At 43.6% G+C, this 15,091-nt stretch overlaps 1 protein-coding gene across 5 annotated transcripts in view; it reads right to left on the reverse strand.

The window, feature by feature from the left end:
• The window catches only part of DZIP1 (DAZ interacting zinc finger protein 1), a 54,085-nt gene that overhangs the window by 6,876 nt on the left and 32,118 nt on the right, over window positions 1–15,091 (reverse strand). For 4 of the 5 annotated variants that reach the window (XM_047720246.1, XM_047720248.1, XM_047720247.1 and 1 more), the window contains 7 exons: window positions 10,869–10,928; window positions 5,531–5,673; window positions 4,914–5,076; window positions 4,328–4,454; window positions 3,671–3,724; window positions 1,918–2,111; window positions 290–420 (listed from right to left, as the gene is read on the reverse strand). In XM_047720246.1, the coding sequence (XP_047576202.1) occupies window positions 290–420; window positions 1,918–2,111; window positions 3,671–3,724; window positions 4,328–4,454; window positions 4,914–5,076; window positions 5,531–5,673; window positions 10,869–10,928 (872 nt within the window). The remainder of the gene's footprint in view (window positions 1–289; window positions 421–1,917; window positions 2,112–3,670; window positions 3,725–4,327; window positions 4,455–4,913; window positions 5,077–5,530; window positions 5,674–10,868; window positions 10,929–15,091) is intronic. The other variant, XM_047720249.1, reaches the window with a different exon arrangement.

Raw genomic sequence — 15,091 nt, forward strand, 5'->3', positions numbered from 1 at the left:
GCAAACTCGCTAATACTTGGCCGCGTCAAGCCAGACACGTGATGGGAGTTTGAAAACCTGTAAAGCCTGAGAAGCACGTGATGCCTTCTTACCCACTGTCGTTCCAATATCCTGGATTCTCTACAGAACAGAAAGAAATGCAACCATCCTGCAGACAAGGTACGGTATACATCTCATCGGCTGCCACTAAATATTTGTTTGACATTTTGCTACAAGAAGTACAGTTATTAAGGTATATTCGTTAAAAGATTAATTTCTCTGTGTGTTTAGCGAGCAAGGGTGATTTTACCTTTAGTTCTTCTTTTAACTCTTTTTTGATGAACGCCTCAGCAACGTTAATCCCACCCACTGGCTTATTCACGTTTCTGTGATTTGAAACCGTCTTGTCAACTTTTTCGGTTAGTGTTTTAATGGCGGTTCCTGTGTGACCGACAGAAAATAGGTACAGTTTTTAAAAAAATTCTTTTCCGATCCCAAAATATCTTGAACAAGTGACTTTGAAAGAGTCTGAGCATTACACACCATCATGTTTGTTAAATTAAAATCAATTGATATCTTTCGGGGTTTGAAAAAAGTTACATTAAGACATAGAACTCCTTTTAGAAAAATCATGATCCCCTAGGCCGGAAGCAGTAACATGTTCTTTTTTTTAAAGAATTCATTCATTCATTTGAGAGAGAGAGAATGAGAGAGAGACAGCATTAGAGGGAGGAGATCACAGGGAGAAGCAGACTCCCCGCCAAGCTGGGAGGCCAATCCGGGACTCGATCCCAGGAACCCAGGATCATGACCTCAGCTGAAGGTGGTCGCTTAACGAACTGAGCCACCCAGGCACCCCAAGGTTTCATTCGAAATCAAAGAAGGATGGTCTCATTCAAGCTGTGGTCAGAAACTTTAATTTCAGGGAGGTAGTCTGTAGGAGTAGAATATTCATGGGGGTATTTTCAAAAACAATATTACTTTAAAATTAATTAGTTATATCTTATGTAATTATATAAATCTTATGTAATTATATAAATTATGTAAACAAAAATTTTATATAATTATATAGTTATAATTATATAAAATGATAATTATATAAATATAAATTGTATAAAATACAATAAATGAATTATATCTGGTATGTTTAAAATATATAATTTTTGAACTACATTAAACAGAATTTCTTTTTTTAAGAAATGACCCTTCAGCCCCATTTCTCTTCAGCACATGGTCAGCAGCCGCACACTGGGCTCTTCTGCTCCTTTAGAACCAACCCGTCTCCCCAGGCGGCCCAGGGTCTGAGAGCAGCCCTTTTCACAGACGCCCAGTTTGTGCATTAGTTGCGTCCCTCCACGGTCATATGATGATGTTCTCATCCCCAGTATCTCACAACGTGACCTTATTTGGGGAGAAGGCCTTTGAAGACGTAATCAAATTCAAGTGAGTTCATGAGGGTGAGCCCGAATCTGGTACCACTGGTGTCTTTATAAAAATGGGAATTTTGGACACAGATGCACGAACGGGAGAGGGTGATGGTCCCCTCCAAGCTGAGGACAGAAGCTTAGACCAGATCTTCTCCTCATGGCCCTCACAAAGAACCAGCCTTGCAACCCTTGATTTTGGCCTTGTAGCTTCTAGGATGGAGACAAGAAATTTCTGTTTTAAGCCACAAGATATGTAGTACTTTGATCCTACAGTCCTCGGAAATGAACATACCTAGGCACTCCCAACTGCTTCCTCTCCTTCCACCTGAGTGTCAATTAGCTGCTAAGCCCTGGGCATCTTCCTTAGGCAGCCGTGGCTTCTGGGTTAGCCCCATCCTTTCCTTGAGCAGTTTCTCAGCCTCTCCTCCCAGTGCTTGGTGGCCCCCCCCCTCCCCGGGAACCACTGTTCCAAACAAAATTTCCAGAAGGATTTTCAATGACCAGAGCTCACCTGCGGGCTTGGGAGAAACATCGGAGTCCTCGATTTCACTTCCCTCGGTCCAGTCCGTGTCGCTTCTGACCGTGTTCTTCCCAAAGCTACACCTGTTGCTTTTGGAGGACAGTGCAGGAACCAAGTCCGGGGATGCACACGCCTGGAGGACGTCATCACCGTCCAGCTCTTCCTCCGAACTGAACGGAGGGGTCCTAAATGAAAACCCAAGGATTTGGGGGAAAGAAATCTTTTCTGTGGTAAAACTACCCCATCTTTTAAAATAGCATCATTACTTATAATTTACCTCCACGCTGTAATTTACGGAGCGCTTTTATAGACACAATCCCACCTGCTTCATAACCTGAATTAGCACCCCATTTTAAAGTGGGGGGGGGATGGGCTAGATGGGGGATGGGCATTAAGGAGGGCACTTGCTGCAATGGGCACCAGGTGTTGCAGGAGGTCATGAATCACTGGATTCTACTCCTGAAAGTATTGCACTGTATGGTAACCAACTAGAATTTAAATAAAAAATTTAAAATTTTTTTAAAAAAGGGAATTGTCTATGCATAATGTACATATGGCCGACAATAGTAGGTACACTTGGAAATTGTTGGGTGAGTGTTTTTTTAGCCACAATTAAAAAAGAAAAATTAAAGTTATTTAAAAAAATAAAGTGAGATGTTCATAGCAGTGTTCATTCATTCAAGAATATTCTTTGATTACTTAAATTTTTCCAATGTTCAGTCATACTACATCCCATGAAATAAGGTTCCTATGAGATTTTTGTACATGAAAAATGCTTTTGAAAGGTCAATCATCTTATTGTCTCTATTATATTCTATTTATAGCATCCTTACTATCTATATAATTTATTTTGTCTCTATTATATATACACAATGCCTCAAGAAGAGATATTTATAGCAGTAATACCTCCAGAAAAAGTCGATGATGAAATTCAGTTATGATAAGATTAGTTTTACTTATAATTAATAACAATAATGTACCTATAATTTATTAAGTCCCCATTAAGTGCCAAGCCCTAAGGTTAAGCTCTTTTCTTTTCTTTTTTTCTTTGTAAAATATTAATCTTCTAATTTTTATCTATTTTGCTTTTTTTTTTAAAGTAGGCTCCATACCCAATGTGGGACTTCAACTCATGACCTTGCAAGACTTGTGTGTTCCACTGACTGAGCTGGCCATGCACTCCCAAACCCTTTTCATATATTCTTAATTTATAGAACTGTGTTGTGAAAAAAGAAGCATCGCCCCATTGAACAGATAAGAAAACAGGCCTAAACAGGTAAGCAAGAGAATCAGTGGTACAAGTTCATGAGTGACGGAGCTAGGATCCTTACTATCCTAAAAGGGCCCAAGTGAGTAAGGTCTAGCGCCACTCTTGATGTCTGTAAGAACACCATAATATCATCTGATTATACTCTCAAAGATCCAGCCACTAAAAGACAACATCATTCATTGAATTCATTGTGCTTATTGAAAATCATGGGACACAGAGAGGGGAACAATGGAAATGACTGGAGGTGACCCCACTTCTTAGTGGAGGCCACAGGGTGATAAGGGCTATTGACTTACAGAGAATCTGATGAAGACACAAAGACATGTAACACAAAGGAGTAATGAATGGTGACAAGTGAATTGTGATGTTTAATAGGGTTTTAGTTAATCACAGGGCACATACCAATTTACAACAAAACGAATATTCAGGGGAAAGAGCTTTTTAAACGCCCTCTCCCCACTCCCAAGTACTCACGTAATAGTTGAAGACTTTCTGGGAAAATGATCTTCTATGATATTTTTCTTAATTCTAAAACACAAAAGAAAACGATTTCTAAATGGCACAAGCGAATAATGTAATTTTCAATATAAATTTCTATGGAATGGGTAATTTTTGCTTTTGAACATTTGTTAAAGAGAATAAGCTACAAGAAATGGGCTGGTACCAAGGACAGGCAGGTAGGAACTGTAAGCGTGGCGCTCTGCTGGGGCGGACGTTACTGTGGGTAGAATGTCTGCGTGGCCCTACAATCCACGTGTTGAAGTCCTAACCCCCCAGGGACACTCTCTGAAGGTTGGGCCTTTGGGAGGTAATTATGTTTATTAGAGGTCATGAGGCTGGGGACCTCATAAAAGGATTAGTGTCCTTTTAAGAAGAGGAAGAGGGATCAGACCTCTCTCTCTCCCTGCCACAGGGAGACACAGTGAAAGGGTGGGCCATCTAGCAGCCTAGAAGCAAGCTGTCACCAGAACCCGACCATATGTCATGCTGATATCAGACGTCCAAACTCCGGAAGTGTGAGAAAATAGCTTTCTGTTGTTCAAGCCTCCCAGTCCACAGAATTTTGTTATAGCAGCCCAAGCCGACCGGGATAAACATGAGTACAAACCTTTTAGGGTCGAAAATACTCACTTTGGGACAGACGTCCTATCGGTAAAAACAGGTCTTTGTCTTATCAGCTGTCTGCTTCTGGGAGGAAGCTGCACAGCCTTGGGTATCTCTCCATTGGAAAGGGTATCCACTTGAGGAACGTACTTATCTGGAACAGTACCATCATTCATGAATCTCCATTGCCTTCGCGATCAGTGAGTGAAAAGCACAAGAAAATACTACAATACTGTCTACACTGGCTTTTGAAACCAAAAAGCTCTTGGCTCTACAGTCCACATGACAGGCATTTTTTTAAAAAGATTTATTTATTTTAGAGAGAAAGAGAGAGAGCAGAGGAAGGGGCAGAGGAAATAACAATATCCAAGCAGATTCCTGCTGGGCATGGAGCCCGATGTGGGAGCCGAAACCAAGAGTCAGATGCTCAACCCACTGAGCCACCCAGGCGCCCCACCATTTTTTAGTATTAAAATTAAATCCAAGACTCAACCTATAAAGGTCCAAACAGTACGAGACTTGCCAATGAAGTTCCAAAGTCTGCAAACTGTTTAAAATTATTAAAGGCAACAGAAATGTGCAGAAATGAAATGGCGGCCAGTGATGGGCTTACCTGAGGTCAGTAAGGTTCTTTCCTCAATTTTACAGCTGACCTCATGTTCAAGGAAGTCTCGAATTTGCTGAATGTTGGGTATATGTCTCTCTCGTTCGTGTCTTGCTGATTGCACAGTTCTTAGCACCCTGCTGAAGTGATCGCTTGGAATTCCACGTATATCCTGAAGCAATACAACGTTAAGCTTATTAGCCTGGGACATTCTTCATTTCATGAGCGTTTGTCAGCATCAACTGTGCCAACCTTGTCCTTACTGCTGCATCCGAAGGAGGAGACGCCCTGACATAGAACACAGCATTCTGGCCTCAAGAGGTGCTCTCAGGGCAGTGGGACATAGAGGGGTGTGTATGAGTGCACGGGACTGGTTAGTGGTGCTAGGCGGTGAGCGCCAGGACCGAATGCACAGAGAGGGTTTTGTGTGTGTGTGTGTGTGTGTGTGTGAGAGAGAGAGAGAGAGAGAGAGAGACTGTCTAACCGATAATGCAAGCTGGGCCATCAGGACAGAATGAGTGCACAAAGACAGAAGAGACACGCCTTCTTCTCTTCTCTGATCCTCTCCTATTGAGAAAACAAAATACAACACAACCAGCGAACGTTCCCAAAATGAATGAGCTTACCGCATTAATCCCCAAGGTTTCCAGCTTCTCTAGCAAACTCTGCTCCAAGACGCTCCTTATTTCCTTGGTGAGGGAGGGGTTACTCTTCAAAGCTTTCCTTAGGTGGACCTTGCTGTGATTTAATTTCTGTTCGTTCTCCCTTCCTGAAATAAGGTTTACAACGTGTGTTAAAATTTTAAATACATAAAAGCTCTAAGTAGAAAATGGCAAAACACCGCGTTTAAAAATAGCAAGCAAGCATTCTGTAATGTGATACGGTTTTTGGATTGTTTAATCATTTATAGGGTGCTGAAGTATCACAACTTTTAAAAGTATCTTAAGTTGGCCTCAAAACTTCCGTGTCTTTAAAGACTCTTTCTGGGGCGCCTGGGTGGCTCAGTGGGTTAAGCCTCTGCCTTCGGCTCAGGTCATGATCTCAGGGTCCTGGGATCAAGCCCCGAATTGGGCTCTCTGCTCAGCAGGGAGCCTGCTTCCTCCTCTCTCTCTGCCTGCCTCTCTGCCTGCTTGTGATCTCTCTCTCTGTCAAATAAATAAATAAATAAAATCTTAAAAAAAAATAAAAATAAAAATAAAGACTCTTTCTTGGGCGCCTGGGTGGCTCAGTCGTTAGGCATCTGACTTCAGCCCTGAGTCAAGAGATCCGGGGGTCCTGAGATCCAGCTCGCATCAGGCTCCCCGCTGGGCGGGAAGCCTGCTTCTCCTCTCCCACTCCCCAACTTGTATTCCCTCTCTCGCTGTCAAATAACTACATAAATAAAATCTTAAAAAAAAAATACTCTTTCTTGACCCCTTAACTGCATCATTATTAGATGAATAATGTAAGAGAAATGTCTCTGCAGAAGCACGGTAGAAAAAAGGAATTCTTTAGACATTCAATGGTCCATCCTGAAATTATTTTACTACTTTCTGAAGAATTCATCTCGCCTAAATCATTAGAATCTATGTATCATTTTTGAGGAAGTCTGATTTATATTAAGTAATAAAGTTTTGATTTAATAAGTTCAGTAGAACTTATTAAAGTAAGTTAAATTAATAAGTTAAATAAAGTAAGTTAAATTAATAAGTTCAGTTCGATTGAACTTATTAATTTGATATTTTGAAATTGATATATTTGAAATCGGTAATTTGAAATTGATACAAAATTTCAAAGTGTGAAATTATCCCTCCCAAAATATGTACCAAGATGAAAAAGAGGTTAACAAGAGTCTTAGGAAAAGTATGTTCTGTTTAAAACAACCTATCATTAAAAGCAAAGGAAAAAACAACTGGCCAGATTCTCCTAACTTTTCCTTCCCTGTTCCTCTTTCGTTCCCCCCACTAAAACAGGTGGCGTTCAAGAGCGTTTGGGGAAGGGGAGTGACTACATGACCCTGAATGGAGTCCTATGTCCAAGCAGAGGGAGGGCTTGATGGAAGAGGCTCCTCCCTGGGCTCCTCTGACCCTTTGTGAAGGTGCAAAGCCAGGTCTGGGAGAACACGATGACACTGCTGTCATTTGGAGTCTTTCCCTGAACAGGAGGTGGTGCCTAGTGCCTGTGCCGAGCTGGTCTGGGGCTGCAGGGGCCCAGCCTCACCCACCCTGCTAGATGGGAGTTGTAGGGACCCACGATGTTCAGTCTGACAGAAGATCCACAACAAAACGCCGCAATATCTCAGACTTCCTCTAAACTCTCTAGAAGTCCAGCAGTAAAGAATATTTCTGTTCATGAATCCACACTTTTGCTGAGGGCAAAAGTAGTTCAATGAACTGTATGTACATTAGGTAAGAGGAAAAATCCTGCGTGTTAATGCTGTTCTATAATTTGGAACTGCAGTTTGCGAAACCAAAATTACGAAATTTTGTAAGATTATGCATTAGTAAAAATCAAAAGTCATCCTGAATTTTTCATTCTCAGCATTCATGCTGCTTTCTCACCGATGTTTTCCAATATTCTGGAGACACCTTAGAAAAAATGCTTCTGGGGGCACCTGGTGGCTCAGCTGGGCGGGCACCTGACTCCTGATTTTTGGCTCAAGTCATGATCTCAGGGTCATGGGATGGAAGCCTGCATCGGCTCTCCGCTCAGTGCGGTCAGCTTGTTCCGCTCCCTCGTGCTCCTCCCCACCTCACCCCTGCCCTGCTCACACTCTTGCTCTCTCTCTTTCAAATAAATAAAATTTAAAAAAAAAAAAAAAAAGGCACTTCTGTCTTGGGAACAATACAGCAAAATCCAGAGGGCTTAGCTGCAGCCGTGGCCGTGTTGCGGACTTTGGCGGCTGGCTGGCCATCAAGTGTAGAAAACCATCTAGGGTGAACAACGAGAAGAGGTACCGAGAGACTGCCCAGGAGTCATGGTGCTACCACAGGAAGAGACACAACTCCCACCCTGTTCACACAAAGGGAATTTTCGGGCCAGTGCCCAGGATATAAAAAAGAACTACACAGAAGCACAGCCAGAGAGACTCCAGGCTCTGTCTGCTCCCCAGGACCTGGGTCAAGAGAACTGAATTTGTTTGCCGACTGGGTTGGGTTCACCCTCAGCCCTGATGATTAGCTCCTTCTGGTGACTGAGTTTCCCAAAATGACTGCAAATTAAACATTTCCCCTATTCTCAAATTTGCATTATATGTTGATGCTTGCTTTGGATTTGTCTATGGATAATGAGAAAACTCTTGGTAGGAAGGACTCTTATGAGGCTGGGGCTGGTCAGGGGGAACCAAGAGAAAGAATGTAGAATGGACAGGAAAAAAAAATGAAGTTTTTAATGTAAGGGTGGAATTCATCGCTGGAAAGCCAATCACAACGGAATATCTTAATCAAAGCACGTACTGCTCACCAAGATCAGTAAGACAACACTTTCCCAGGCAGATGGCCCAACATACAGCAGCCCACACAAGTGATCATTTCTAGCAGACATACAATGTACCAGTTTGGTGAACAAATAGTTATAGCACAAACCAAAGAGTGAAAAACAAACACCAAAAAACAATTTCTGAGTCAGAAGGGACATCAAAATCTAGCAATCAGTCTTCTCATTTTTCACATGAGAATGAGAAAACCAGAGAGGTAAAGACACTGCTCCAACCCCTGCCCCACCGTCCCCCCCAATCCTGGACCAGCCTGCCTCTGTCCCCTTTGTTCTTTGCAGTAAACTGTGGAAAGCTGGAACCTGGGCTTGAGTTCCAGCCCTGTCACTAATTAAGCTCAACAACTTGGAGCACGCTCCCCGTCCCCCTGCGTTTCGAGTTCCTGAACAATGAAATGGCCTCTGAGACCCCTGCTGGCTCACATTCTAACGTCCTATAGAACAGCAAGATCAAATGCGCCGCTCCAGGATTGTCAAAAGTGTTAAGGATGCAGAAATGGTCATGCACGCTTCTGGGTAACAGCCCCCGTGCTGTGCACGCCACTGCCCAAATCCAGCTGTATAGGCATCATCTGCAAAATGTTAGCCCAGCCGAGGAACTTTCTGATGGCAGTTTATGTGCTAGCAGCTTGCTGACTCCACAGAGCTCCTGAAGGATTCGTGTGGTCACTGGCTTCTGTAACAGCGTGCTGGGGACTCAGGCCTGTCTGGCTTCGGCCCTTGTCTCTGTCCCACTAGAGCTGTGTCTAAACACATGGAAGGTGGCAAAGGTTATTTTCTTTCCCAGTCTGGTTCCCTGCATGTGGCAACAACAAATGAGGGCGTTTGCTGACAGTGATCCCAAACTCACACCTTATGCGGACTGGGGAGAAGAATTCTACAACACAGCCAGAAGGATGTCGTGGGTCTAAGTGGAGGCCCCGAGGGGTGACAGTGGACTAAGTGAGGACGGTCTCTAGGAATCTAACAGACTTGGTTTTTTTTTTTTTTTTTTTTAAATGAGTGTGAACTTGAGACTCTGTATAACCTCCTGGCGCATTTCATGGATTCTGCTGAAAATAAGATATTTGGTGTTCCAGACATCAATAAATAACATGTAGGAGGGAGAAAGCACATTACTTGAAAGCAAATGGAAAATAAACATCGCACAGATACAATGGACATGCCTGAGTCACATCTTGATTTGTAGCCCTGTTAAAAATAATTTGGAAAGGGATGCCTGGGTGGCTCAGTTAGTCAAGCATCTGCCTTCGGCTCACATCATGATCCCAGGGTCCTGGTATCGAGTCCCATATTGGGCTCCCTGCTCAGCGGGGAGCCTGCTTCTCCCTCTGCCTGCCGCTCTCCCTGTTTGTGCTCTCTCTCTGACAAATAAATAAATAAAATCTTAAAAAAATAATTTGGAAAAAGTCATCTAGAGAACACAGAAGTTATAACAAATATTAAGAATTTACAAATCGGAATGTATCATTTTTAATTCTCTTCCTAACACAAAGGGTAAAACCCGAGTTCATATAAATATTAACAATTTGCTTTCTCCTAAAGAGATAATATAGGGTGTCAATCCTTATCATTGTTAAGGAGAAAATGATGGTAAACAGATTCAAGTATAATTGTTTCAGGATCTACAAGTCTGGCATCAGGAAATACTCTAAATAATGTGCAATGATTTTCATAAACTTCAAAGATTAATTGACAGGAAATAATTTTGAGAGCTGCTGAATAAAATGAATAAGCCACAATGACTTTAATTTTCTCCCCAAACCTTGAACTGTTCCCAAGTTTCACCATAAAGACATTATCCAGGGGTCCCTCGGGTGGCTTAGTCAGTTAAGCCTCTGACTCTTGATTTGAGTTCAGGTCATGATCTCAGGGTGGTGGGACTGAGCCCCTGCATCAGGCTCTGCACTGAGCACGGAGCCTGCTTAAGATTCTCTCTCTCCCTCTCCCCCCATTGACAATGTGTGCACTTGCTCTCTATAATAAATATATCTTTCTTTTTTTTTTTTTTTTAAGACATTCTGCCTACAAATATTCTACATTGGGAGCTTGAACACGCTTTTCTTACTATTAAAATAACATGGAAACAGGCAGCTCACCCTCTCATTTCACAGATTCAGGGTGTGAGAAAGAAATCCCGTGCTAGGAATATTTTTGTCTCATCTGGTGCACAACACATTGGTGTTGACTTGCCCTCTGACCAGAAAATATCTGCATTGACATAAAGACTTCAGTTTTTTTTCCCCCAAGTTCCCTAACACAGGAAGGTCTTAGTCACATGCTAAGAATACAGTAAAGCAGGGGAAAATATAACAGCATATTAAAGGAATAAGATCGTAGAATACTACAGATGGATTGAAAACGTCATCCCCAAACCTAAATGTCTTCCCTAACTGGTGTGACAAAACCACTGGATCATCAATTTCAAGATTTGGGTTTTAGCATCTCCAAAGACTCTATGCAGGTAGAAACCCTGAGCGAGTCCTTGGTTACCTTTTTCTTCCTCTGAAAGCTCTTCTATGGTTTCCAGTATGTGCGATGAGAATGCCTGCTCTATTAACAAGGAAAAATAAGAATAGTACAAACAGCAAAGTAAAATTAGTTTCCTTTCAAACAATTTTAAAAGATATAGTTTCACGGTATTTTAATCATGCCTAAAACAGCAGAATTTGCTGGGAAGAAATATGGAGGTGGTCAGTTAAAGCTGGTCCCTTTTTCATGGTATCTGCTCTTTCTGTGTATTTTCCATTAATTCACCCCTCCCAGGAAATTACATTTTCAGATAATTACATCATTTCTCACTCAGCAATCTCGTGCCTAACGGGATTCTTTTAAGACACAAGGACACAACTGTAAAAGGTCTTCTTCACTTATCCCCCCCCCACAATACCTTCCTTATAAAATATTTTGATGAGGTGGCTAAAGAGAAAATTAATGAAACTATTTCAATTCCCACAGATTAAAAACATGACAAAATGCTGAGGCCCTGGGATCCCCAGTTCTCGCTAGCCCCAAGGTCTTCAGGTGGGAGGACCAGGATGGTGAGAGAACAGGTCAACCCAGGGTCAGCAGTAGGATGAGGACCCCATTCTTAGACACGTCTGTGTCCCCATGTCCCCATGGTTCACACCTCCTTCTGCTCCCAGAAAGCCACCAAGGCAAGGCTGTAGACAGATGACATGTGAAGAGGGGCTGTTCTCAATCCCACCCCAGAATAGTGCCCTGGGTGGGTGGGGGTGGGGGAGTAAGGTCTCTCAGTGACTTCCCAGGTAACATGACTGGGGCTCAAGGAAACCTATGGGCAGCCTGGATAAAGCCAAGCCCCATCCCATTAAGAGAGGGGAAGTTCCTTCTTGGGGAAGGTCAGGTTTGGGGGGGTCAGGAAATCAGGCTTCGGACACTGGGATAAAATATAATCGGAAGTCTAGCCAGCAAGTGCGTGTTTCACTCACCTTCAGCTTAGAGAGTGCCATAGGGCACCTCCCCAGGGAGCTCTCCCCCTGCGCCTACAAGGTGAAGGCCATTTCAGTCCACACTAGACCCCAGAGTGGGCAACCAGCAAGGGTAGTCACGGCCAATAATTACTGAGCGCCCACCAGCTTGTCGGGCACAGATCTACGTGCTTTGCAAGAATTAGCTTAGACTTAACACCTCCTACTTGTAAGTCTAAGCTTTTAATTTACCAAAGCGTATTTCTGATACTCTGTTTTAGGCATCTACAAACACACACACACACACACACACACACACACACACACACACACACAGGTATGCACAAATAAATAAATATATATTATATTTAAGTACATGTAAAGAGGCTCTTCTAGCTTGTTAGCGACGTAGTCAATCCATCTAACACTGAGTGGGAGAAAAGCGTTTTACACTGCTTTCCAGTGAACGTTTGGAATATGGCTTATTAGCAAATAACCCCACTCAATTTTGAAACATGAACATGATCTCACAAAGAAGCATTTAATTCTATCCATGCACAACTGCTGAACATCAAAAATGTGCTTTCAATGTGTTATTCAGCATGAAGATTTTAAAGTTATATAGATATAATTTTAAAAAACCCTGTAGCTATATGTGGTAATGAATGTTAACTAGATCCTGTGGTGATCATTTCACGATATATATAAATATGGAATCATTGTGCTACACACCTGAGCTAATGTTGTAGATCAATTTTATCTCAAAAAATTTAAACAATTAAAAAGTCAAGTTCTACAAACAGCCTACTTACTCGTCTGAACTGCTAAAAACAGGGATTTTAGGAGGATAGCTAATTTCAGTTTTTTAAAAGTCACATGATTTATATTTTATTGCCCTTTATGGAAATGACAAAAATAAAGTTATAAGGAAAAGCTCTATAAAATCTCCCCAAACCGTCATATGCATCTTTGTTATCATTATAAGGACAGTCCTAGGACTTACTTGAGTGGAGACAAAGCTTCAAAATTGTGACCTTTGGTGCTGTCAGGCAGAAAGTTGGGTTCTGAGGGGTGGGGAACCTGGGCTTCTACTATACAGGCTAAGGAAATGAGGGCCACCAGACCCCAACTCTAACCCAGGAGACTGACGTCCAATGTGGAGTGAAGGGCCTGCCGTTCTCATGCTTTCTAAGGCACAGGCCCAGCCTCCAAATGACCCAGCTCTTGTCTTACGTTGAGATATCCAGGCTGAGCTGACATACTTGAAGACCTGAGTCTCTCTCCTCTGAACTCTCCAGAGGCTTCCAGAAAATTCCTTATGTCAGTCTCCTGAAATTACCTCCAGAAGACGAACTCCCATGTCTCTACCAGCCCTCTCTGGCACGGGCTGGCTGTGCTGGACTTTGTCAGCCCGACCTCCGAAGCTAACACTGGCCGGCATGCTTGCTCACTGGCTGCGGTTCCAAAGGCGCTGCTTCATCTGACCTTACCACAGCCCACTGAAGCAGCCATTCCTGTTCTCCCCATTCGGTAGGCAAGGAAACCCAGACCTATGGCTTCATGAGTCACCTGTGAATCCAGACTGCTTGCCTCCCTTCACAGTTCAGGCCCTTGGCCACAAAACTGTAGTGCCTTCCTACTGGCTGTTGCTGGGTTTGTCTTCTGGACTTCTCTAAATGGCACTGTCTCGTGAGCTCATGGTGGTCTTGACCCTTCCCTCACCCTTGCCCGAATCACCCGCACCTACACCTTTCCAACAGTTCCACGAAACAGCTGGTATGTCTGCCCCCTCTTGTCTCAAAACCTCAACCCCAATTCCTAGGTGAAGGGTCTTACAGAGACCCCCTCCTCGATCCCCAGCTGGTCTGTCCGGTTCAGTTCTTGGAGTACACTCTGGTGGTGCTGAGCTTCCCCAAGCTCCGGCCCTCCAGCCTCGCCATGCCCAGCCTCTCAGCGGCTACATCCTGCCCAAGAACGGCCCGAGCGTCTGGAGGCTGGCACCCGGGGCTCACCGCGAACAGTCTCAACCAGCCAGGCTTCCCTCAGATCTCTTCTGTACACCCTATGCTCAGCCAAATAATTCATCTGCACCACTCATTCCCTTCTAGTGCTTTCCTCTGACCTTTGGCTTCTACTTTTTGCTTTGTCTCAGTGAAAAGGAGCAGCCTACACCCTTGACCCCTCCCTGGGGCAGCCCACATCTGGTAACTGATGGCTCTATCCAGGACAAGTCTGAAGAGCCCATACCAGCTTTCCAGCTCCCGGTGAGATCTGCAGAGGCCCCCACCACAGTGAGTTCGGGTTCCGTGTCCCCTTCTAGCCGCTCCTGCTTCTCTCACAGGGGTTGTCTAAGAACACTGCCCAACAGACCTCCCGCCTGCAAATCTCCACCTCAGAGCCTGTTTCCCCAGGGAACCCAACCCAAGACAGTGAGTGATCATGACATTTTTCATCATAAAGAGCTTCATCGAGCTCTAGAAGGAACAGGAAAGACTGAGAGGTAATCGGGTTAAATAATGTTACGCAATACAGACTAAGGCTCCCTGCCCCCTGTCCCTCTGCCCCCACCCCCTACAGCTGGGGTCACTGCCATGGCTGTGGGGGGGGGGAGCAGGTCAGTGGGCCCCGTTCAAGCCTCCTCCTTGCTCCTGCCCATTGAGATGCTCACAAATCAGCTCAGATCCTGATCCAAAGGCATCAGGCCTCATGCCAGGTCTGGCTGGCATTTAAAACTAGCATTTTAATCCCAACAGATGCCAGCAAGGGGGCATGGCTGTTCACGCAGCCCAGCTCCAATCAGGGCAAAGTCCATAAGGAACACAGTGCTTTGAAACTGATGGATTTGTCAGGACTCGAATCAACTCCAGAAGGCTAAACGTACCTACTATAAGAGTTCTTTACTGGGTGCCAAAAATAGGAAGCAAAGAAAATGTAGTCCTCTTATATTGTCACACAAAAGGCTAATGATAACAAAGTAGCAAGAAACAGAAAAAGAAACTCTAACACACTGAAGTACAGAGAAGTGACCAGCAATGTGTTAGAAAACTTAACTCTGAAAAAGAAGGCAAGAGAGAGGTTTTTGACCTGACATAAAGAATACAGCTAAGGAGTACTTGCCAGGGGACTTTTTCTTGCCTATTCAGTATTAAAGCAAATTTACATAGGTCCCACACATAGTTTACCTCTGTTGCTGGTCCAGAAGGAGGACACCTGCATGTTCTAAACACCTATAAGTACTAACACCCAGTAAGTGGGGAGTTTATGCATTACATAGGGTGAACACAT

Source organism: Lutra lutra, chromosome 3, assembly GCF_902655055.1.
Source record: "Lutra lutra chromosome 3, mLutLut1.2, whole genome shotgun sequence".
NCBI lineage: Eukaryota > Metazoa > Chordata > Mammalia > Carnivora > Mustelidae > Lutra > Lutra lutra.